Source organism: Charadrius vociferus, unplaced genomic scaffold (genome assembly GCF_000708025.1).
Source record: "Charadrius vociferus isolate BGI_N301 unplaced genomic scaffold, ASM70802v2 scaffold393, whole genome shotgun sequence".
NCBI lineage: Eukaryota > Metazoa > Chordata > Aves > Charadriiformes > Charadriidae > Charadrius > Charadrius vociferus.
Genome location: NW_009647760.1, coordinates 1160145 through 1185467, shown reverse-complemented (window position 1 = coordinate 1185467; position 25323 = coordinate 1160145). Strand labels below are relative to the sequence as shown.

Below are 25323 nucleotides of genomic sequence, written 5' to 3'. Positions count from 1 at the left end.
ATGACCAAGGTAGGAAGTGAATTGCAGCACTCTTGGTATCAAGTCAGAGTGAGCCGGGTGCCAGGTCTGAGGCTTTTGAAATCATAAGGCTGTTGAGCATGGGTACTAGATGATCTCCAGAGGTCCCTTCCAACCCTGACCATTCTGTGATTCTGTGAACAGGGGGAGATGGGTTCTGAGTCACTGCAAGCCCAGTTGCCTGGCCTCTGTGTCCTCTGCTGGCGGCTCTTCAGTGAGAGACAACAGAGAGAGGGTAGGATCTGCAAGGACTACAGACTACGAGAGGAAATTGATGATCAGTGCTGGGTGGCCACGGAGAGGTCAAAGGGGCTGTTAGTTGGAGTGGGGAGAGAAGACAGTTTCCACAGAGACAGAGAAGGATGAACAGTGCCCTAAAAGGCATTTTTGTGGCTTCCCATGAAATACAGTGACCCTGGTCACCTGGGGTCACGGTCTGAGCCGGGGACAGGTCTGGGCTAGTAGGGCAACAGGGAGTAGAAAGCCTGTTTGGACCAGATGAGCTTGTCTAAGGTCAAACAAGGGCAGCAATGAGGTTGGGACATTGCTGGCAAAGGCACCAACGAGGGCAAAGAAACTTGGGCAAGGGAGAAGAAGAGCGAGGGAGACGAAGAGCAAGGAAGGCAAAGGACAGTGCTGGTACAAAAATAAGATGGGTATTAATTGGCCATAGATAGGGATAGCCTGGAAATGAGAAGAATGAGCCTGATCCCCAGTGGGTGACATTACTGCAGGAGTGTTTGCTCCAGATAAACAGATGAGCAGGAAATTCCCCTTATCATGCAAAGAAACCTTCCCCGAGGATCTCTTTGCTATGAATGACTGCTTTAGCTTACTTGAGTGCAAGCTGTTTTCATTCATTCATATTGGCACAGCACTTTGCTGATGCACAGCGTTACAGATGTGCACATTTTGTAGCGTTAGGCAGTCATCACCCACGGATGGCTGTAAAAAGGAGTCTGCTGCAGCCAAGGGGGTGGTTTGCTCAGCCCTGCCTTCTACAGGTCCAAGATTGGCCAGCACAGGAGAGCTCTGAAAATGAACCAGCCAAATGCAAGCATCCATCTTCCCAGCAAACACTGAGATGCAGATCTAGGTCACTTGTCCCTAATTTGAGATGTGTTGTGGGGGCACGCAGCAAAAATAAGTCATGCCCAGTGCAGCCAGGGAGGTTACTTTCAGGTATGTCTCTCCCCTTTTATAATTTAAAAGATTTTTAAAATAATTCACTGTTGGTGTGTGCGGTCTGAGAAAGGATGTGTAGGCCAGGACTCTTCAGATGACTTGAAGAGGATGAGTGTGGACAGGAATCATAAAATCATAGAATCATAGAATGGTTTAGGTTGGAAGGGACCTTGAAGATCATCGAGTTCCAACCCCCCTCCCATGGGCAGGGACACCTCCCACTAGACCAGGTTGCTCAAAGCCCCATCCAGCCTGGCCTTGGACTCTAGGGATGGGACCTCAACAACTTCTCTGGGCAGCCGGGACAAGTGCCTCACCACCCTCATAGTGAAATAGTGAATCAGCTGGTCTCTTTCCATACAAGAACTAGTGGCCAGCAACCGGGGCTTGGAGGAGCCAGGTTGGAAAGAAACCACAAGAGCTTCATGCTACAATTGGTACTAGACTGGAGAGCTCTTTCCAAAAGCACATTTTGGATGCCAGATATTTGAATAGATTCAAGTAAGTATCCAGAAGGAAGATTCCTTGAGGGTTACTAAATGAGCAAATCACACCAGTGTCAGGAGTCCGAGCTTAAAGTAATTCGGATCCATGAGAGTTGCTGGGGCCAAGTTTCATACACCCCGGAGTGTGTCTGCCGCTGGGCTTGACAGATCCTCCATCTGGGCCAGCACCACCAGTTTTGTGCTCCTATGGATATTTCTAGGGGTGACTGATGGGTGTTGTGTGCTTCTTTTGCAGTTTTCTCCTTGACGTGTTTCACATGCAAAGATGCATCTTCCAACATACACTGTCTTGGTACGACCAAGTGCTCTGACAATGAGAAGTACTGTCTCACAACCTATTCTACCACAGGACTCGGTAAGTGTGAAGCTTTTCTAAGGCTCTGATGACAAGAGGGGTTTCAGGTTAGGCTGACTGCAGAGCCTCCTCCCACCATGGGTTGTGGCAGAGGAATTAATGAGGATCACAGCACACAGGCAGTAAATCTTGTGGCATGTGGGGACTCAGCATAGCCCATCCCTGTTGCAATATATCATAACAATACTGTGCTGCTCATTAAACACACCCAGGAGAGGGAGATGTTGGAAGAGAGAGGCTTTCTCTGCACAAACCCCTTGTCTCCTCCAAGGTCATACATACACTCATGAGGTGGTGGAATTGGAAAGGGCCAGTACTGTGGAAGGGACAATATCAAGATATGGTGACAATGACATCTTCCAACCTTGCACTGTACAAATACATTAGATCTCCAAATTCCTGCCATAGGTTGCACTCAGTTGGCGGAGAAGAGTCTTAAGCGTTGGAGATGGTCTCCATAGGTCACATATACACAAATAATGATGTAATGTGCCAAAGCCCAAGGGAAAACCAACAGCATTAAGTACAAACCAACATATTCTGCACTGGATGTTGCACAGTCAGTCTACCACTGAAGTTTGTGAAAAATACACCAGATTAAAAAAAAATGACTTTTCTCCCTGTTTTCCCCCTCTCCCACTTCAGGCAACGACCGTAACCAGCGTATTACCAAGAAATGTTCTGCATTTTGCCCAACAATTGATCTGAATATCGGCATAGCTGGCGTTGCTACCAGCTGCTGCGAGACTTCTTTGTGCAACATAAGCGGTGCCAGCAGTGTGAAAACCAGCTACACTATGATAGCTCTGGGCGTCATGGCCAGTCTCGCCTGCATCCTCCGTATGGGTTTTTAAAGGGGCTGGGGGATCCCTGCGCTACAAGGGACCAAACTCTCATCTGTACAGCGTGAATGACGCCCTGTTTCTCCTACCTGGGAGGTCACATCCCATTAGCAAATATTTTTTGCTCTTTCTGTGCTCTGATAACAGTGCATAAGAGCACAACCCTATCTCAAAATGGTGTTTGGAAGAGAAAGGCATGACGTGGAGCCCTGTACAAGCAGAAGGGCACCGTATAGCCACTATCTCTCCTACTATTGGCCTTCATAACTCCACACATATTTTTTTCCCCCTTCATTTTGACCCTGCCATTCTCTTGTGCCATTTTTCCCTTTATACCGTTTTCTGCCCCGTATCATTTTGCTCTGAGGAAGCCTTTAATATTCTGGTTGTTAAACAGAAGCTGGGCACAATAAAGTGTCATTTTATTCTATTGTGTGACTCTGTGGTGTGGTACATTGGGAGTAGCGGCTGGATGCATCCATGTTAGCAGTGATGAAAGTGGAGGCGTTAGTCTGCAAGTTGAATTGAAATAATGCTGAAATATATTGCAATTGCTTTGCATTCACTTCAGGAAGCCTCTCCCCAGATTTTCCTTCCCCCTCCCCCCGCATTGGCAAAAGTGTCATTTTGTGACTTCATTTCAGAGTAAACTGTATTCCATTTAACTTGCTTTCAATTCCTCTTCTGGGTCACCTGGCTGAAAGGAAATGGCTGTTGAGCTATCCAGCAGGCAAACAGAGGGGACAAGGCCGGACTCAACACGAAGGAATCTTGAGCATTCAGTTTTCTTTAAACTGATTTAAGATCTTCCAGTGGAAATTGCTTTATAAGCATTACGGATTATTTTGAAAGGGGAGAAAAGTATCTGGCATGGCGCTTAAAGGAAAATCATCAGAAAAGACAGACAGTTTCTACTGTGTGACTGCCGGAGTCTGGAAATTTCAGCTTAATCTGTAACAAAATATTAACTTTGAAAATAAATCTTTTATGTTTGCTAGTTAAGTTTCTCGTCGGGGTTAAAATCGAAGGAACTCATCCCCCTGCACTGACCTTCCTTGTGGATAATCTCAGCTAGGGATGAGAAATCTGCTCACTCAAACCCTTCCAAAGTGAGTCATGGGAGGCTGAAATGCTTTCTCCTGAGCTGAGGAAGGTCTCCATTAGGATTACCCCAACAAGACCTCCCAGGGCAATTAGTTGGGTGCAGCTCACCCAGCCGGTTTTCTCTCCGTAGACTCATTGCACAGGGAAAGCGGCTACATTCTTTGCTCACTCCGCCGGGTATTTGCCGAGATCAGGGGAACAATAACACTCAGAAAGAGACGAATCTTTATAACAGGTTTGCAAAGGAAATGTGGTCTCACGGCTCCAGCTCTCCCTAACCTGCTCCCATCCCTTCTTGTCCACACTTCCTCCCATCCACATCCAACCCCCAGCTATGCGCTCCCTGGCTGTTTTCTCTCTCAGCCTTCCTCGTTGGCTTCTTCACCTAGTCTCAGCCTGCGCTTTACCTCCAACCTCTATTATCTTCCTAGAGCATCATCTCTTTTTTATCTCCTTTATACAAATGCAAGGTTGGTAATGATACTCCATCTTTAGCCATGAGACTCTTGGTTGTCCCCACGGTTTCTATTGCGCTGTCAACCCCCCAGCTGAGCTAGCTCCAGTCTTCTGTCCAATCTACTCTCTTCACCTTTCTTCCCCTCCTGACAGATTTAGAGGTATTCAAGCGGCACATGCATCTGAACATCTTGAACGCGCCAAGAACTGTTCTGTGGCCTTAGGACAGCTGTACTCTTCCCCGCACCCAGATGACAAGGTGGTAACAACTGAACTATTTGAAGTAGTCTCCAGCCTTTGCTATGCACAGGTTTAGAATTTCTTAGGGACAATGATGGTTTGTGTAGGCCAAGGCCAAGCTCGGACTGACACTGCCCCAGGTCTTGACCTATTGAGCTTGTGAATACAGACTTGCTCTTGGCATGCTGGTTTAAAATAAGGTCATGTCTTGTGCAACCTGAAATCGGCAGGTGCCTCTGTTTTGGGTTGAAAGGGAACCTGGCACCTGAAAGAAGGTATGAAAATGTGTGGGCCAAGGGGGCGAAGGCAAATGGTAGAGCCTGCTTCTGCTGTGGGGGGTTTCATGGTCTGCTTATGGCTGTTGGATGGAGAAGTTATGAACAGCACTGGGAATCCAGGAGTCCTGTCCCACAGGGAGCAGCTCCATCCATGGGCCCCAGCCTGCTTCCCTCTCACCTACCGGACCCCATAGGTTTTGCATTTCCTCCTGCCCAGCAACACAACCCATGCATGTGGGCCAAAGATTGACCCACATCTCAAGTTACATAAAAGGGTCCTTATCTGGAGATGGGACCAGCAATTGCCCTGAGGCATGGGAGGTCCTAAAACCATGAAAGTTCCCTTAGTAAGCCCTCCCTTGGGAACAGGTGTTGTGTAAGAGGAGACTCCTCTCTGCCAGCCTCCCTGAGAAATCCTGATGTGACATCTCCCACAATTCCACATGCCTCCACCCAGGGTTTCTTATTTGTTGGCTCCCATGGTTGCATACTCCTTAGATGAGTGTGTGTCATGGTTTAGGCCAAACTGGCCATTGGGTGAGTGATAGATACTCTCCTCTACCCCTCTTCAAAGAGAGAGGTGGAGGACGGAAAAAGAGAATTATGAGTTTAGAAACATCAAACCAGGACAGTGTGTTGAGCTGTCCTGCAGAGACATCGGGGATGCCTGGAGGGCTCTCAGGAAGAAGATGGGGTGTCTCACTCAAATAGTTGGGATTGCTTCTGGGAGGTACCTGGCTCCCTCTCTGTGGCTTATCTAAGAGCTTGGTTTTTCGGTGCTCTGAGTCACTGTACCAGGACCTGAATCAGCCAAGGGGGCCTTGTCCTGCTTAAATTAGGAGTCTGGACAAGGTGATTTAACTTTGGCCCTTCTTTTCCCTCACTTAGGGCTCTAGCACCACTGATTCTGAAGGACTTATGCCACCTTCTGCTCTCCTCAAATAATTTGGCTGTCTTTTCCCTCATAACTTGAAATTTCTTCCCTTTCTCTCTGCTTATTTGCCCAGATCTGATTAACACCCAGTGAATCAATGACATAGCAAGCGACAAGATGGGTGCAAAAGATCAAAGCAAGGTCTTCACTGGGTCTAAAAAGCCTCTGGTAGCCATGGAAAGGGACAAAAGCATCCCTTTTTCAAAATTAACTGCTACTCTCTTGTCATATAGCCAACTCAGCTCCATTTTGAGGTTCATTTTGGTTTTCCTGAATGGGTAGAGATGAGATTACTCTACAGAGGTGACTCAGCTTCCTGGCAGTTTTTGCATTCTTCCTCAATCTTACTTCTCACTTGGTGTCACTGGCTGGCCTGCTCCAGGCCCTCCTCCAGGCTGAAGGCTGGGATGACAGGCAGCAGGAGACACCCTCCCCCCATTGGCTGCGTAAGTGTTGCCTCTGACTTCATTGAGTTTTGTAATCTGTCCTCTTGAGAATGAAGGAATCAGTGTGACCCAGTCACTGTGCTGCAAAATTACTGCTCTCCAGACACTGAGAAGAAAACATGCTCCAGCACTGCAGGACACGTAGGTACTAATGAAGATGTTAAAGTCCTGGGGACAGCTCCCAGATACCTGTTTGACATAGAAGAGCTTGTTTTCTACTCAAATTTCTTTCTTTAGTACCTGTTTGTTAGCAGTGCTGGAGATGTCTTACCCTCACCACTCTCAAAGCTGACTTGCACTGAGCCAACATCCTACTGCATGAAGGTTCATGTAGAAACAAATGGATGTTGGCAAAGTCAAGATGAGGGGGCATATGGCAATAGTTAGAGTACTCTCTCAATCATGGAGGCAGGGAAAAGGAATATATATAACAGGAGTCTATGGGATAATTAACAGGACTGAAAAAAGGGAAAAAAAAGAATGGTTGCTTCCTTTTACCTTCATTGCAAAAGACCAGCAAGAAGATACACCCACTAATTATGACAAACAACCTGTTTATAATACACTTGGGCAGTAAACCGAATTGCCCTCTGCAAAGCAAAAGGCTTGATTTGATCATCACCAGCATGTCCCCTGCTGACCTCACAAACCTCCAGAAACAAGAGTGGGGACATCTATTTTGACATCGGTCTTGAACAACACTGGAATTCACCACCTGATGTTGTCATTCTAGGAGCAGTTTAGGAGGGCCTGAAAAAGTATCAGCAACTCATATGGACAAGGAAATCATCCAGTGTTGGAATGTTTCATATTAGAAACAGACAAAAATACCCTACTGGCTGTTACTTCTAGGGAACTGCCTGTTAAGTTATTCCATAATTGCCAGAGGCTGTGGAAGAAGCTCCATTGAGATGGCAGCTCAAGCTCTTACAAGATGCATCTTATATTAGGGTCTATTTTCCATGATGTCAGAAACAGACTTTAAGAAATTCAGAGGAGAGCAACACAGAGGAATAGAAGAAAAGGGATTGATTTAAGAGGAGAGATTGAAAAAGAGACAGTGTAAGAGATGGCTTTTTTCAAAGTATAGCAGCAATTCCAGGATGCCAATTTGTGGTATCGTAAATGGGGGTCCAATTTCTAGAAACTGTTGGGTATGGAGAAAAGCAGACCTTCTAAAGGATCCCTGAAATAGAAGCAAAACTTCATTAAATAAAAAAAGTGTATAAGGTATTTGAGAAATACAATCAAGAGAGGAGCAAGCAGAGGGATTAAATACAGGTAGTGGAAAACTGATAAAGAAATGAAGACTGACATGAAAATTTGAGGAAAAACTTCTGTTTAACTAACTGTTAGTTAGTTTCATTCAGTGTAAAATACACTGATTTTATTGGAGGCAAACCAGCGTAGACCAGTTGAGAATCTGAGCTTCTGGTACTGTGGAAAAATTAAAGAAAATGAACAGTATGAACCCTGGTACATCACGCGCCAACTAGATTAGATGGGATTAGAAAAACGGACTGCTAGGAGTATCTCCCTGTGCCTCCGGGCTCCGCTATTTCATCAGTGCAGCTGCTGCTTCTGCTGGGAGGAAGGAAAGGAAGAAACTCAGAGAAGAGAGCAGATCCTCATTTCCCATCACTCATATGACTGGAAGAGCCAGAAATGTGTTGCTGAAAGGAGTTTTCCCCAAGGTGCCAGCCTGTTCCATGGGCTCCAGCATGGAGAACTCCCACATGCACATTACACACCCTTGGGTTGATTTCATGTCCACCCGCGAGCCATCTGGAACCTGTAAAACTGCTGCCATTCCAAAGGTATATAACCTGCCCTCCAAACATCTTCCCAGTCCGGCTGAGACGATCTGGTGGAGATGAAGACTACTCTTGTCACCTTGCTGGCTGCTGTCCTGTGTGTGGAGCAAGGTGAGCCTTCTAATGCTGCTACTAGTTAAGATAAGGCTTACAGAGAAAATGGTGAAAACTTTTCACCATGGCAAAAAATTCAGAGGGCTGTCACCAACTTTGCAGTATTGCAATGTTGCAGCCGGGCTGCCACCAACTTCCTCTTGCGCCTTGATTAACGATTTGCTGCAGAAATAAGATCCTGATAAAATAATTCTTCATTCCATTAGGCAGTACTGAGCGATAGAGCTCTAATTGTATGGCGCTGGATGCCAGGCTATATCCATGCAGTGGGCTATGGGATCTTCCCAAATGATGCAAATTGGAAGTGCCAGAAAGCATAACAAAGCATATTTTTTTTTATCCATATCGGTTTTGAGTATTTTACAAGCTTTTCTGTACTGCTGATTCCTCCATTGTAGTGTGGCACATGGTTTGCCATGTGTCTTGCTCCCTAGGAAATGCACCAGTGAGAATTTATAGATTAAATCAGAGGCAGAGGTGAAAGAGCTCCTCTGTGCATATGTCATGTTAAAGGCATCCTTCTCCCAAAGGGAAGTCTGAGGTGCTCCAAATGTGTGTCCTTCTTCTGGGACTGATACCCATGTGTTGCTACATCGCTACTTGCATGTAGGAATAATGACCAGATTGCCAATATTTTCCCCACGCCTGATGGTTTCCCAGAAACCATGATACATATCTAGCAGGGGTTGAGAAAGAGGCATCTAATTAATTCTTGCTCTCTGATGTATCAACCCCCTACTCCTACATTTTTTGGACAGATGGTTTTGCAGCGTGCCTGGAAGATCAGAAGCTTTGGCCAGTTTTAGGGTGGGAAAAGGAGTATTCAATTTAAAAAAAAAAAAAAAAAAAGGAATTTGTGCCTGTGATTTCTGAATGTGGTGAGACAACATGGACAGAGGAGAGTAATTATCAAAGGTAACATCCTCAGTGTTACCCAGGATGAAGTGGAAAGCTATTGGAGATCCAAGACTCTGGTAGCACGCATTCACGGTGGTATACCTTATTGCTGTGGTAGGCTGATGACATTTTATATTGCTACCAGCTTCCAAACGGACCTAAGGACAGTCTTTTATACAGTACCTTTCTGTAGCCCAGTCTAGATCGGACAAAGCCAGTAATTCTAATATCAAGGCTTTCACATTCAAGAGTAAGAGATGCCAGCTTTCTGGCCTTATACAGGGACAAAGAAAAACGTGGAGATAACTCATATTTGATTCTTCTCATGTATCCAGGATCCCATTCAAGACCTCAATAAGCAACTTTTGATCAAACCTGTTGATCTCTAGCCCACCAAAGATGGTCTGTTGCCATTTGTATCCATGAACTCACCGTTAACGGACATATTATGTCCAGAAGAAATCTTAAAAGATTGCGATCTTATTCCCTGCTCCAGTTCTGGACCAAACTAGGCAGACATGTGTCTCATGTGTCCTTGAAAGTTTTTAACAAAGAAGATTCCACAGCCTGGAATTGCTTAAACTCTCATTCTTTTAGAAAGTTAGTCTTACTATGTCTTAACATCTCTTTTTGTACGGTTCTCCTGTGTTTTCACCATAGGATGTGTAGACCAGTTTATTACTTTGTTCTTTGCAGCTTCTTTTTGCTTGCATGAAGAAGGTTACTGTGTCTTTCCCAGCATTTTCTCATTTTTAATAAGCTAAATTCTTCTAAACTTTTCTACAAGGTCATATTTTCAAAATCTCTGACCATTTCTCCTCCCTCTCCTCTGCTCTATCTCCAAATGCTTTGCATATTTTTGAAGTGTCACATACAGATTTGGTCATCGGTGTTCCAGCGGAGGCCTTGCCCAGAGTGGAAAGGCCACTTTGCATATCTTGCACATGACATTGCTGCCTGTGTTCCCTTGGGTGACGTTTGTTTTCATCGCTGTAGTGTGACACAGTTGACTCCTGCTGTTTACACTGCAGTCCTTAATTGTAACTCAACCAGTTGTTCCTTATCCTACATTGAAGTGGCTAATTTTTATCTTAGTGTAATATATTTCTCTTTATTGAATTGCATCCATTCTTTTTTTTTTTTTCTTTTTATTATATCCATCTGTCAAAATCACTGAGAGCTCCACTTACAGTATGTTTTCAGCTACTTTGACCTTGGCATCATTTGAAAATGTGATGTGCATCCTCTCTTTCACAGAATTCACAGAGAATTCACAGAATGGTTAGGGTTGGAAGGGACCTCTGGAGATCATCTAGTCCAACCCCCCTGCCAGAGCAGGGTCACCTACAGCACGTTGCACAGGACAGCGTCCAGGTGGGTTTTGAATGTCTCCAGAGTGGGAGACTCCACCACCTCTCTGGGCAGCCTGTTCCAGTGCTCCACTACCCTCAAAGTAAAGAAGTTCCTTCTCATGTTAAGATGGAACTTCCTATGTTCAAGTTTATGCCCATTACCCCTCGTCCTATCACTGGGTGCCACTGAAAAAAGACTACTCCCATCCCCCTGGCATCCTCCCATTAAGTATTTGTATGTATTAATAAGATCCCCCCTCAATCTTCTTTTCTCTAGACTAAAGAGACCCAAGTCCCTCAGCCTTTCCTCATAAGAAAGGTGCTCCAGTCCCCTAATCATCTTTGTTGCCCTTTGCTGGACCCTCTCCAGCAGTTCCCTGTCTTTCTTGAACTGGGGAGCCCAGAACTGGACACAGTACTCCAGATGCGGTCTCACCAGGGCAGAGTAGAGGGGGAGGATGACCTCCCTCGACCTGCTGGCCACACTCTTCTTGATGCACCCCAGGATGCCATTCGCCTTCTTGGCCGCCAGGGCACATTGCTGGCTCATGGTCATCCTGTTGTCCACCAGGACTCCCAGGTCCCTCTCCACAGAGCTGCTCTCCAGGAGGTCAGCCCCCAACCTGTACTGGTGCATGGGGTTATTCCTCCCCAGGTGCAGCACCCTACACTTACCCTTGTTGAACTTCATAAGGTTTCTCTCTGCCCAACTCTCCAGCCTGGCGAGGTCACGCTGTAAGGCAGCACAGCCTTCTGGCGTGTCAGCCACTCCTCCCAGTTTTGTGTCATCAGCAAACTTGCTGATGGTACACTCTATCCCTTCATCCAGGTCATTGATGAATATGTTGAACAAGACTGGGCCCAGTACTGACCCCTGAGGGACACCACTTGTTACTAACCTCCAACTAGACTCTGCGCCACTAACCACAACCCTCTGAGCTCTATCTGTAAGCCAGTTCTCTATCTACCTCACTGTCCATTCATCTAACCCACACTTCCTAAGCTTTCCTGTGAGGATGATGTAGGAGACATCCCTACTGTCACTAGTGATGATACTGTATATATCTGAGTCCACAGCAGAATTCTGGAGGTCCTTATGAGTTGCATTGCTCCAATTGGTTTGACCAATAACCATTGCAAACCCCATGAGTGTGTTTTCATGTCTGCCCTTGCACCCATTCTGTTGCATTTCCACTAGCTTGTGTTTCCTGGGCTTACTCATAACAATGTCATTCAAGATTGTGCCAACAATTTTGGTAAAACCGTATTGCATCTCCTCTACCCTGTACATGAAGATTCAAATTTTTCAGTCATGAACGAAGCAAAGAAGCTACACAGTGTTATGCCTCTCTCAGCATCAACAGTTGATAACTTTTTACTTCCCTTCCCTTCCCTTCCCTTCCCTTCCCTTCCCTTCATCAGGAACTTCTCATTTAATGGCCTCTCTGACCTACATTGCCCTTCCACTCTCTTGCTGGCAACTTCTTATCGGGCAAAACTGCACTCACAGGAATGTGTCCTCAAGTTGCTTTCTGCCCCTTCCATACTGACAGCCTGTCCCAGACTTACTGGGAACTTCACAAGCATTCTGCACTGTGTTTGCTTCCCTTCCCAAAAATGTCTGTGTTTTTGAAGTAACTCGTTCCCTGTCCTACACGCAAAACCACATACTTTGCTCTGAGTGATTTTGCAAGCTGAGAACCCAATCACTGCCATAAAACCTATAAATCAATTAATCTGCCTAGCTGGGGAGTGTTGTGCAGACACTTTGGCGTGGTTTCACATCCAGGCTGTGTTTTTGCTCTTCTTCCTTTTTAGCATTACTTTCCAGAGGTCTATCCTACCACCTTCTGGCTTTGAGGGCAAGTGGAACATTCTGCGGTACAGACAAGACAGCTCATCGCTGCCTGCCCTTCCTGCCAGTCATCTTCTGTATCTGTATTGCAGATGTTTGAATTATCACACAAAATCTGTGTTTACCAGTTAAACCATATTTTTGGTTGACTTCCCATTTATCCTCTGTCTTACAGTAGTTCGCAGAAGTTCAACAGATCATCTGACTACTCTCGCCAGACTTCCTAGGACTGAGGTTAGGCCAGTTCAGCTACAGTTCTCTGACCACAAGAAAGGATATGTCATAGTAGTCCCCAAGCCAGATGAAAGAGAAGTAGGACACTGGGCATTTTCCACCTCCTCGAAATGCTCCAGGCATCCTCAAGTTCTCCTTGGCAAGCCCTGCTCAGGCTTGTCCAGGAGAAGTGACTGAACAGTAATTGGCAATTCACGTGGCAGAGCTCTCAGGACAGGCAAGCTATTGCTCAGCAATAATCTCCATCATAAAAGACCCCAGATCCTTGAATTCCACTCACATCTATTGTTGCCAGAGATTGCAAACAGATCGATAACACTTCTCAGTCTGAGATGTACGAGACAGAGAGGGATTTAACATTGCTGCCATGGGTCAAGGGATAAAGAAAGTCACTGGTCATTCACACACAAGGATTCATCAGGCTATAACTAAGAAAATGGAGCTATCTGGATTGTAGGTATTGTGGTTCTTAAACCATGTAATGTGCTTTTTTCTTTTTTCTTTTTTCACCCCCCAGCTTATCCATTTATGTGCTACGTGTGCCAAGAACAGGAGTCCAACAAGAACTGTTTGACCATTTCCATATGCGCAGAGAAAGACAAATACTGTGTGACTGTCCGTAACAACATCGGAACAAGTACGTTTCTGAACAACACCTTGTTTATGCTGTAGAAGAGCAGCCCCAGGAATGGGCTTTCATCCCCGCCACGGCCACATATGGAAACAATAGCCCCCGATCACATATTGTTAGGAACCACCGACGTTGTTGCTCGCTATTGCAGTCACTGCAGTGTCCATACATACTTGATATTGTTACCAGGAGTTGAGGAAATGCTGAAGATACGTATAGCAGCACCAGAGAGTGAACTCAAGCCTGAGGTGGTGTGCAACTGCTTCACGCTTAGCTCCCCCCAGCTTTCTGCTGATGGCTCCAGCTAGCTCTTGCTACGGCAATATTCACTCCAGGGGTGTTTTCAAAAATGTTTGGGCAAAAATGCACCACGGCCGACTCCCTCTGCCATGAGCAATCCTTCAGGTCTCTCCCTGGGGCTCTGCACCCTCAAACACCTCCACGTGCTCCCAGACCAAATCTCATCCAAGAAGACCAACGGCATCCTGGCCTGTATCAGGAATAGCGTAGCCAGTAGGACCAGGGAGGTGATTTTACCCCTGTACTTGGCACTGGTGAGGCCGCATCTTGAGTACTGTGTTCAGTTTTGGGCCTCTCACCACAAGAAGGACATTGAGGCACTGGAGCGTGTCCGGAGAAGGGCAACAAAACTGGTGAGGGGTCTGGAGCACATATGTTATGAGGAGGGGCTGAAGGAATTGGGGTTGTTTAGCCTGGAGAAAAGGAGGCTGAGGGGAGACCTTATTGCTCTCTACCACTACCTGAAAGGAGGGTGCAGAGAAGTGGGAGTCGACCTGTTCTGTCAAGTAACAGCTGATAGAACAAGAGGAAATGGCTTCAAGTTGCACCACGGGAAGTTTAGATTGGATATTAGGAAGAATTTCTTTACTGAAAGGGTCATCGGGCATTGGAAGAGCTTACCCAGGGCAGTGGTGGAGTCCCCATCCCTGGAAGTATTTAAGGGGCATGTAGATAAAGCGCTCAGGGACATGGTTTAGTGGTGGGCTTGTCAGTGTTAGGTTAAGAATTGGACTAGATGATCTTACAGGTCTTTTCCAATCTAGGAGATTCTGTTATTCTGTGCCATACAATACATTCCTCCTGGTTTTACACTGTAAGAAAACTGTCTGGGTGAGCAGCGACCCAGCCCAAGCATTGCTTCAGGCAGCTTGAACTGAAAGCCACCCACCCATGCTAAACCCACTTTAGGGACAGATGAAACATGGAGCCCAGAGAAGACCAGCAGTGTGGACACGGCCAGATTATTGCCAGACCAGAGCAGAGGACATATTTGCCTTCGGGACTAGACCCTAGCCTTCTATTATTGAAGGCTTCTATTATAGCCAGCGAAATATTTTAACAAAGATTCTTACATTCTACTCTTTCTTTCCCCCTCCCCCCTTCTCTTTTGCATTAGAGCCCAACAAGCCTAAGTACGTCATCTCTAAGATGTGTTCTCCAACGTGTCCAGCAACAAGTCAGCAACAAAACCAAACCTCTCGGAGCGTTTCTTGCTGCGAGAAACCATTATGCAATGTGAATGGAGTCAGCAGCAAGCAAAGCAGATATGGAGTGATGTCCCTGGGCGTCCTAACCGCTATCGCTTACATCTTTGCATGTGGACTGTGATGGGTTAGGAAGAGCTCCCCGTGATGGCATTGTTGGCTGAAATAAAACTGTGTTGCTCTGGGATAATTACTGCTCTCAAAGAGTCGTGCTTTGCGGCTGAGCTTCCCCTGGGATTTTTGAGAGAGTTTAAATAAGTTAGGTGCTGAACTCCCATTGATTTCCTAAGCCTACTTGAATCCTAAGTGTCCCCAGACATTCAAGTCACCTAAGAAAACACATAAAAGACAGTCTTTTTGACATGTTCAGGCTTCAAATCGTTACAGCTCTGAAGAGATCCTTGAAGACATATTTTTATCTCTGAGTTTTTGAAGCACTGCGAGGAATAACAACCCGCCCTGCCTGAAACACAGGCTCAACAGTTCTGTCAGCACAGTGAGGACATTCAGCATCTTCTGTTCGCAGTAAGTTGGTTATCACACATCAGCCAAGCAGTTCATAAACAAGTAAGAAGAGGTAGAATTTATTTTGGGCAGTCTTTTGGACATTCCTTCAGCCTCGATGGGGAACAATTTCTGGTTCCTCTACATCTTTGCTCTCGTAGGGGTATCACATTTTGCAATGAGCAATCTTTATGGCCCAGCTGTGATGTGTTGGCTGAGCTTGGGGAAAAGGCTGAGAGGAGCAAACATGACTGAGAGAGTGGAGGCAGTGGCAGGGTACCAGTGGGGAGATGGGAAGGAGGAGGGAAGCAGGGGGCAGCATGGTGAGCACTGTGCTGGGAATTTTCTGCACTCTGCCTCCTCATGGACCTGGTCCAGCTGGAAAAGAAGATGTCCCCGTATCTATTTCCCTCTTTGTTCAGAGGGCCAAACCAACCTGACAGCTGTTGCCAACCCCAGTCATTTAGAGATCGTGAGAGGATTTCTACAAAACCATGTTCCTGGCGTAGAAACGATTGATTGTGCTGGGCTTTGTTTGGTTTTGCACTCCAGGCTCTCTGCTCCCTCCTCTCCCTGCGAGAGCTGCAGCTGAGGGGAGACAGAAAAGCTCTGTAGGAGGCCTGGGGGTGTCTACAGAGAAGAAGAAGGGCAGGCAGCCAAGGACTAATACAAACAGTCCCGAGCTTCTTGGTCATAGCCCCCGATGCAAGCTCACTTTTCTGGAAAACAGGGGGAAAAAAAAAAAAAAAAAAGTTGGCAGCATCACTAGCTCAGCTGTGTTCTGGGGAAAACCAAAGCTCATCCAAACAATTAAAGAGCTTCTTTTTTTTTTTTTTTGTTTGGTTTTGGATAAGATGTTGTATTTGATGGCTAAATGAGACCTTCGGTTTGCCTGAAGCATCGCCTTGGAAATCTGCTGTGTTTTGGTTGCACATGTGGAAGGACGCACATTTTTGAGATGTTTCACGTTGCCTGGATTACAAAGCAACTGGTTTCCCAAGAGGATGATCAGCCAAAGATGCCTCATCAACCTCATGTTTTGTACTGTGAACTCTCAAGTACAGTGCCTGGTTTTAAATATTTTGTTTAATGAACAGGAGGGAAACAAAGCATATGAAGGAGGTGACACCACAGTGCTGGGCAGGGACAAGGAGACGCTGACGTTCGTTGATCTGAGCATCCTGGTGAGCCGTACCTGGGGATGACAGATGTCAAGAGGGCCAAATGTGAACTTGCCATGCTGTTAATTTTCTCTCATCAAAGACAACCATAAAAGTGAAGGAAAGCTATGGTGGAAAAGGGGAAGGGAAAGATTTTTTACACCAAAAGGAAGGAAGAGATGTCCAGCTGCTAAGGGTAGGGGCTGGCAGGACTGCTAAGGGCTGTGATGGCCTTGCTGCATCCCGATGCCATGAGCACGTGCTCCACAAATACCCTGCACAGACAGAAGACAATTCTTCCCTGCAGCACACGGGGTGCTTTTGAAAAGCTCCAGGAAAGTTGGGCTCCGGGCCAAAGCCATTACTGTCTTCACCGCCAGGCAAGTTGGCACAGGAAAGGGGAAGCAGAAGGAGCAATTTATATCTCAACCAGTTTCACTGCACATGGGAAGGCAAAGAGCTGGTGGGTGAGGCCGGCTGGTGGAGAGGGGATGAGTCAAAGGTTGAGACAAGTCCACTGAAGCTGGTGGTCGGGGCACCTCAATGGGCAGAGCAAACCTCAGCCAGATCATATTTTAGAGCAGCAGAGCAGGAGTTGCTGCAAGGTTTGGAGGGAGAGGTGGTCTGCTCAGAGCCCAGCTGACCTCAGCAACCACTACTGAGGACTCCCTTTTGTGCCCTTCCACTTCTGCACCGTGTTCCCCAGCAATTGGACACTCTTTAAAAAAGCTGCTTGGGTCTGCTTACAGGGACTTTCTCCTGCCGGCAGACTTCCTCAAGAATCACTACGTGTCGCCTTGCAAGCCCCTATTGCCTTCCTCGCTCTTCCTCTCCTCTTCACCATGCTAGTTTAAGTGCCGCCTGCTGATAGCATCTGAACGAATGTTGCCTCCAACAAGATAAAATGGACGGAGGAATTCCTAGGTCTCCTTGTCTATGAATTTAGAGGAACCCTTTCCTTTCTTGAAATCTCTGGATGCCAGAGCACCTGATCACACCAGAACTACACCGGCTGAAGTGCCTTAAGGTTTTCACTGTCTTTAAGGTGATTTACTGGGTGCATTGCCAGTCATACCAGCACCGACCTGGTTCTTGGACTGAAAGCCCACAGTCGTGAATGAGGAGCCGAAAATCTTTGAAAAGTGAGTATGTGGGTATGTTTTATGAATGGACTTTGCCAGAGATGATGCTCTGAGTGGGAAATCACTGAAACTCCTTCAAAGAAATAAAGAAGGAAGGGGGACAGTTAAAAGTTGTCCTTCTTGGCTGGGGGTGAAAACATGTTGGCCTGGCTAATGACAAGGTCACTGTTCCCTTTCCACACGGGTACCTGCCTTCCCTGGGCTGGAGGAAGGTGCAGGTAGGCAATTAGGGCTCCTGTGACCCAGGAGTTTGGGAACAGCCAGCCAAGTGTCCTCTTCCGCCAAGGGAAGAATCAGTCACATTTGCCTTTTCAAATGAAGCTGCAGTGTGAGGTTTGGTTGGCGGTGCTCTTCAAGGCTTAGCTGTGCTTGCTGGGAGAAGACATCCAGGTGACGGTTGGAGGTGCCACTTAAATGTAAGATTTGTTTTGCAATCTTACAACACCTTTGAGCTGCACAGCCGGAGTCAGATGTGTGTTTGCAGTACATGCGGAGTGAAAGGGAAGACGTGTGGAGACACTAACCACATCTAACACGAGAGTAACAGAGCCATTTTGCTGCTGCAGATGTTCATGAGGTTAACACGGATTAGCCCACTAACACATCAAAAGCAAGAACATTAAAATTAAGCGGGGCACAGGGCTAAGCAAATAAAAGGTGGTGTTTTCAATGTGAATATGCACATCAGTGAGGGATATCAGCCAAACTAAGTGGTGTCCAGGCACAGAGGCATTGGAAAAAGAAATCTTTGGCATCCATCGCAGCTACCACCCTGTTTCACCAGCTCCTGTTTCTTCACAGTAGGGAAATCTGGGTATTTCAGAAGACTGGATACCACCAAATGCAGCATCCAACATCATAAAGGGGATAGGGGAGACTCTGGGGATATACAGAGCAGTAAACAGAGCCCAGTCTTGGAAAACACCTGAAATAAATCATCGAACAATTTGCAGTGGTGTAGAGGCTATCACGGAGATGGGGATGAGCAGCAAGAGCTTTGTGATGGATGGGTGTTATTCCCACCTGTGACAGGATGGCAAAATCTGTAGTTAGGGTAAAAGTGGTACCTGTCACATAGCTCAGTGTTAATAAAGCTTTTGGCACCGTATCACATGACAGTCTCATAAGCAAACTAAGAAAACACAGTCTAGCTAAAATCATTAGCAAATAACTGTCAACAGTTTGCTGTCAAACGGGAATGATCTATTAAACAGGGTCCTCTGTGGCTTGCCTTGGCTCTGGTATGATGCAACGTTTTAATTACTGGTTTGAATGACGGATTAGAGAATAAACTCATTGAGCTCGCAGGTGACAAACTGAGAGAACCTGCAAATGGGAGAATTCTGGGTGACTCTAATAAATCTAAGCGATAGTCTGAGAAAGGGGATGTAATTTAGGAAGGACAAGCACAAAGCTCTACAATTAGTGTGGACCCGTCATCTGCACAAATACAGGATGAGGAAATCTCCCTTGCAGCAGTCTGGCAGAAAAAGAAGTTGTGGTGGGTATTATAAAAGATCACAAGTTTAACATGTGTGAAATTTAGGGAAAAAAATTATGAAAAAGAAGGTGGCCTCGTTGGAACTCTAATCCAGTGAAAAGTCTTACACGTTGCACTGGGAAGTGTAAACTGGTGCATGAAGGGATGAGATCCTTCCAGTCTCTTCTCCAAAGGGATGGCCTGGGGTCCATGCTCCTCCCTTTTCACTTCAGGGTTCACACAGAAGTGAAGGAGCTTTTAGATCAGATCAGAGAAGTTTCCTAGCATCTAATGTATAGTGAAGAGTTGGAGAACTGCCTCCAGCATCAGCAGCTTGAGCACCATTACCACGATGCATCAAAGCATAGATAGAAAGATACTGCCCTCAGCATCTCGTTGGTGTCTCCACTGGGGCTGGAGAATGAACTCAGTTGCCTCTCCTGATTCTCTCTGTCTCTTTTCTGTCATTTTCATGTACCCTTTGTGGGCGCTGATTCCCTTCACTAGAGCAGAATTGTGGTGTTCAGGCTATGACTTTGCTTTACCATAGAATCACAGAATGGGTTGAGTTGAAAGAGACCTTAAAGATCATCTAGTTCCAACCCCCCTGCCATGGGCAGGGACACCTCCCAGTAGACCAGGTTGCTCAAAGCTAAATATATAGCGATGTCTAGCAGCAAAGGTGACCCAAAGATGCTTTTCCACTGATATCATGTAGGAACTAACTCTACTTCTAAGGATGGTCAACCCCCGGAATGCCTCCAGGGTTTCCAGGATCTCAGTCAACAGTAAAAGCAATAGTAGTGTTGAGGCCGTGAGTGGAGAGACAGGTCTGCATAATATGAATGACACATGGTTTTCTCCTCTTTCAGCTGATTTCTCATCTAGGCAAATCCCCAAGCACCAACACAACGCATTGTCATCAGGCGTGGGGGTGACAGGGGTTCAATCTTCCTTGGTCCACCAGGGCCAGGAAACAGGCGCTGGCTCTGTGCCCACTGCTCACAATAGCTCATCTGGGACCTGCCTCCAGCTCCAGGGCCTGCTCCAGCATTAGATGTTAATCAGCAATTAGACAACGTGCAGACACTGCTCCTGGGAACAAGAAACTCCCTTCTGCAGCCTACAGGAAATTAGTGTAATAAAACTTACTGCAAGATCTTCCAGGAGAAGAAAGCAATTTTATGATACAAAATCTCAGAGCTGATTTTGCCGTCCCACACTCATCCTTACGGATTTAATTTGATCCCTGTCTCACAGGCACCGACATGTGTGTGCTCAGACGATCTGGCCCGCGTCAATTCTATGCCACAGGTAGCCCAGAGATGACAGCTATGCAGTTCTCATAGTGCCTCTGCGGTGCTTGGCAGAGCACAACAAACTTTGGATTTTGGATTTGCTTTTTACAGCCATTGGAGAGAGGATGCTCTTTTGTCTCCCTTTCCTTTTTATTTTGCTCCTCTTCAGTGAAATTCCTGAATCTCCCAGTTCTTTTGTTTTCTTTATTTGGGTGCTTTATGGCTCCCACCCTGTTCTCTGTCCTCTGGAGACTCTTATCTAAGGTCAATTTGTTCCTCCTCTTCATTTGAATGAAGTCAGACACAGGGTGCTCTACAGCAGTGCACACATGCCTTTCCTTTTAACCCTTGCTCTTCTGTTTCTTCTAGGTGTTTTCACACACTTGCACATTCCCTCTCCTATGTCTTTCATACCAAAATTAACATTTCTACTACAAATCTCCACAACCCCAGCACCTTGACTACAGCTTCATCACGGTTTCTGCAGCCTCCCTGGAGCCTGGTGAATTCCTTCTTTACAGAGAGGCACATTTTTGGTGAAAGAGGTGGGGAAGGGCTTGAAAAGCCTCTTGCCTCCCCAAAACAACCAGGTGATGAGGTCCTTGCTGTGGGAGAGGAGATGCCCCCAGGCACAGGAACCTTTGCAGGTCACAGCAGAACCTCATTGATGGTCCAAAAGAGGCCAGGACTGGAAACAAGGCTACAACATGCGGCCAAAGTTCACCCAGGAGATGGAGATAGGACTGGAGACAGGTATACCTATTACATAGGTGAAGGGCGATCCAGCAGACAGGGTTGGAGACAAAGTCACAACCTGAGTCCAGTGGCCATCACGAGGCCAGAAACAGAGATGGAGACAAACTACCTACAGCATGAGTATGAGGTCCATCCAGGACATGGCTGGAGGTAGGCACACTTACAGCATAGTCCTGGCAAGGACAAAAGGGCGAGGCTTGAGCTTAAATAGGGCTCCTGGACCCATGGCCACCCTCTGAAGAGAGGTCCCTTGTGAGACTGGTCAGGGCAATTAAGGCCTATGCATGCACTCAGGGCATGACAACACGAACCCACTTGTAGAGGAGTCAGCTTATAATGCTGGAGCACTTCAGAGCAACCTTTCTTTAGAGGTACCCTGGTCGCTCCAAACATGGACACATCTTCCAGCATACTCCCAGCAGCCTGGAGAGATCACAGCAGCAATCAGAGTTAAACTTTTTGCCTGAGTAATGACCCCTACTTAAAGCTTCACAATTATTTTCCTGTCAAAATCCTAGAATAAACAAGCAAGACAGAGGGTGAGTCATGCAGACGCTGGAAGGAGGAGGTGTGAGAATACCGATTTCTCTGATACTGACTGAGCATGCACCAGCCAGCAAACCACCTTCACCTTAATGGTTCTGGGAGAGAAGGAAAACGGAAATGTTGACGTCAATGAGAAATGAAAGTTCATAAATCTGATAGCCTGACTGTGACTGCAGGTTGTGGTTAAGTAGGCAGATGAAGGTCCTATTCCAGTAGACACTGCGTCCCAAAGATCATAGAATCATAGAATGGTTAGAGTTGGAAAGGACCTTAAAGATCATCAAGTTCCAACCCCTCTGCCATGGACAGGGACACCTCCCACCAGACCAGGTTGCCCCAAGCCCCACCCACCCTGGCCTTGAACCCCTCCAGGGATGAGGCAGCCACAGCTTCTCTGGGTAACCTGTTCCAGTGCCTCACCCCCCTCAGAGTGGAAAATTTCTTCCTAATATCTAATCTAACCCTGCCCTCTTCCAGTTTGAAGCCATTATCGCTTGTCCTGCCAGATATACCTGGTTATGCACCTGTATTTTCAGAAACTTCAGTAGCTAATGAAAGCTATCTCAGGCCTGTCCCCATGGTCTGCAGCAGAGAATGGCCTATCAAGGTAATGGAGGACATTGAGCTGTTTGGCACTGTAGACAGCAAGGAGGAACAAAGAAGTAACGGTGGCTTGGTTTGCCCATGCAAAAATCCATGTCTGGAGCATCCTTGGATGATGCAAGAATGTTCCTGAATGTCTTCTGGGTAACTCTGATCCAGAGCAACTGAAAGAGTCTTCAGGAGGAGAAACATCCAGGGGTGGGATGATGGGGAAGGGCCAGCATGTAAAGTCAGTCCTCTCATTCAGCCAAGTGGAACAGGACGGTGTGAGTAGGAGTCTTGGGGATGGTGCATCATGGCTCCCTCATGCTTTGCAGCGTAGGAGGCTGGGGCAGCACCTGAGGCAGTGAGAGCCTTTACGTCATGACTACATTGCAGCAGACTGCTGTGGGCAAAGAGACTTGTCCGTCTAAGGGGAAACATACCTTGCAGCAGGGATGGAGAACTTGGGCTCCTGCTCTTTCAGTCTAGAGAAGAGATCATGTCCTCCCAGTCCTCTAGTCTGCAAACTGATACTCCGCATTTTACTCTGAGACACCTTTGGCAGGTGGGACATGGCTCTTCCACAGAGAAGAGAAGTCTGAACACTTCTCATCTCCAGAGAACAATACAACTATTGAAAAGAAAGGACTTTGTCCCCTTCCTGTGACATCTATGCAAGGCTGCTTTAGCAGGTTTGCTCCACAAACCAACTCTGCTCCCCTAACTGGGGAAACACTTCATTTGCAAATCTGACTGGGGTTTAGGTGCCTCGCAGACACCCACGTGCACAACGCTGCCCAGGCTCAGGAAGTCTCACCCAAGCCCCGAAACAAGAAACGTGGCAGTGAAGGAAACTGTTCGCGTGCCACCTGGCTCCACAGAAGCTGAGCAAGTTTTTAGTGGGCCCACGCTTCAAGCTCAAACTCCCAACGTGCCAGTTCAGCACCAAAGCCTTGCAGACCTAGTAATTTCAGTTTTAATTGCTGCACCTGTCTCTGCTAACCAACTCCCTTGACCCTTGCAGGGAGCTGCCATAGTCTTAATTTCCTGATTTTAAGACTAGCCATTCCTCCTCAGCATGCAGGCAAACCTTGCAACAGTCACTCTAGTATCAGTTTGCTTTATGATACAGCTGGCCCCTTATCTCCTTTTCCCTTAAACATGTTTTTGTAGCTGTGTGTACCTTTGCCCAGCACAAACCACATTCCTCCTGCTGGACTCTACCCCTGCTGCCTTTCTTACCGCCTCCCTCTTCTTGTGAAGAGGCATTTTTCACGTTTGCGGTATGAAGCCAATGGTTCAACAAAGCCCTCCAACAACCTCCAAACTTGCAAGACAAGGCCGGAGCATTCAGTGCAGTGTTTTGCTACGCGGTGGTCTAGAACAGAAAGCCCTCCCATAGGAGATGCTGCGTTGAGCTTTGCGGTCTGCTGTCCCACACCATAGCCTTGGTAAGGAGGTGGGAGACACGGGCTTAGACCAGCAAGCTTTCAGAAGGACTTCCTCACCTAGCACATCTTCCACCATAGCTAATTGGTCTCCAGCCACTCTGCCCACCTCTTCCTTTTGCAGTATCCTGTAATTAATTCTGTCCCCGCCCAGCCATTTCGGTAGTATCGGGATGACTCCAGATCCTGTGGTGAGTTGTGTCCCATATGACTCTTAGGTCCTCTCTTTTCCTTCCTAGCAGCAGACAGGTCCTCTTCAGAAAACAGTGGACCTGATAATGTTAAATTTGTATAGGGGAGAGTAACAGAAAGTTGTAGGCCTTTGTGCACTTCTCCGGGGGCCGGGGGAGTGTACAAGACACTGGATGAATGGGAGACCTGAAGGAACACGCTATGCTTTCCTGATACCCAGAAATTAAATCTCAGGTGCTGCACCTCAAAGCAGAGATAAATGCTGTGAGGTTGCTCACATGTGGGCTACAAAAAGCCAGGCTGACTCTTACAGGCACAACGCGAACTTCGTCTGTATGACACAGGGGTCTTGTGAGTGTGTCTGAATTACGGTTGCTCAGGCTACCGCAAAGCTGAAACTTCCCAGTTTTTTTAGTATTTGATTTGTAAACCAGCAAATGAAACAGTCCCGGCAGCCCGTTCCAGTGGAAGATATTAGACCGCAGAAACACACCACTCACAATCAGTTCCTGCTAGAATAACTGGCAATGACAAATAAAAATGAGCCATAGGAGAGACAAGGGAAGTGAGGTTTTGCAGGCACAGACTTGTTTTCCAAGTAGAAGACTCTGAATGCACTCTGGCAAGACAGGAGCTGGAATTTCTTCTGACAGATGCATTTGCTAGCAAATGCTGATTCTGCAGAATTAAACCCATACAGATTTTGTCAAACCTGCTTGTTTCTTCCTGGCTTACCAGCCCTCTCCTCCATTCCCAGGCTTTCTTGACAGCCAACTCCACAGGGTCCCTCCCCCAGTGCCCTCCCTGCAGCTCGTTTCTTAGAGGATTTAGCTGTTTCTGTGGGACGTAGTGAATCTGGGTCACTCCCGCAAACCTTTCTGGTGGACCACCCTATGCTCTGAAGACCCATACTGCCAAGCAGCCCAGGCTGCTGGGTCCTTGTACCTTCAAGCTTCCCAACCCTGTATATCTAATCCCATTTAGGCTCTGGTTAACAGCTAGGGAATTTGGTTCCCTACATGCTTGGGTCTTGCATGCAGGAGACCCAGGCATGAAGGGAGTCCTGCACACAGGAGTTTGCACACACAGGGCACATGTGCCTACAGGGTGGTTGTGAATGAATTGGGTACGTGTACTAAGGGGATGTGTGAATGAAGAGGCGGGGGGTGGGGGGAGCATGAACACAGCACATCCTCGTGGGTGAAGAAAGTCGTGGATGCATGGGGGTTTCACTGTACATAAGTGGGGCTCGGCAGGTGGCTCTCCTACTCCCGTCTCTTCCCTCAGGGGACCCGAAAGGGGGATGGAAAAAGCCTTTTGGGGCAGGGCCAGGGGAGAGCTGGCGTTGCTCCTGAAGAGCTCGCAGCCCTTCAGCAGGCCAGGCGCTGGCACGCCGAACCATCATGGGGACTACCCCGCGCCCTCAGCCCGCCCCTTCCCGGCTCC

At 47.0% G+C, this 25323-nt stretch overlaps 2 protein-coding genes across 2 annotated transcripts in view; both read left to right on the top strand.

Annotated features, from left to right (window-relative positions):
- The first annotated feature begins 8237 nt into the window (after positions 1-8237).
- Positions 8238-14890, top strand: LOC104283991 (lymphocyte antigen 6E-like). The gene is made up of 3 exons (XM_009882251.1): positions 8238-8289; positions 13148-13267; positions 14679-14890. The coding sequence occupies exons 1-3, from the start codon at positions 8238-8240 to the stop codon at positions 14888-14890; spliced, it is 384 nt and encodes a 127-aa protein (XP_009880553.1).
- Positions 14891-21057: 6167 nt separating this feature from the next.
- LOC104283998 (lymphocyte antigen 6E-like) overlaps positions 21058-25323 on the top strand; it is a 10571-nt gene continuing 6305 nt past the window's right edge. The window contains exon 1 of the mRNA XM_009882263.1: positions 21058-21103. Coding sequence (XP_009880565.1) covers positions 21058-21103 — 46 coding nt within the window. The remainder of the gene's footprint in view (positions 21104-25323) is intronic.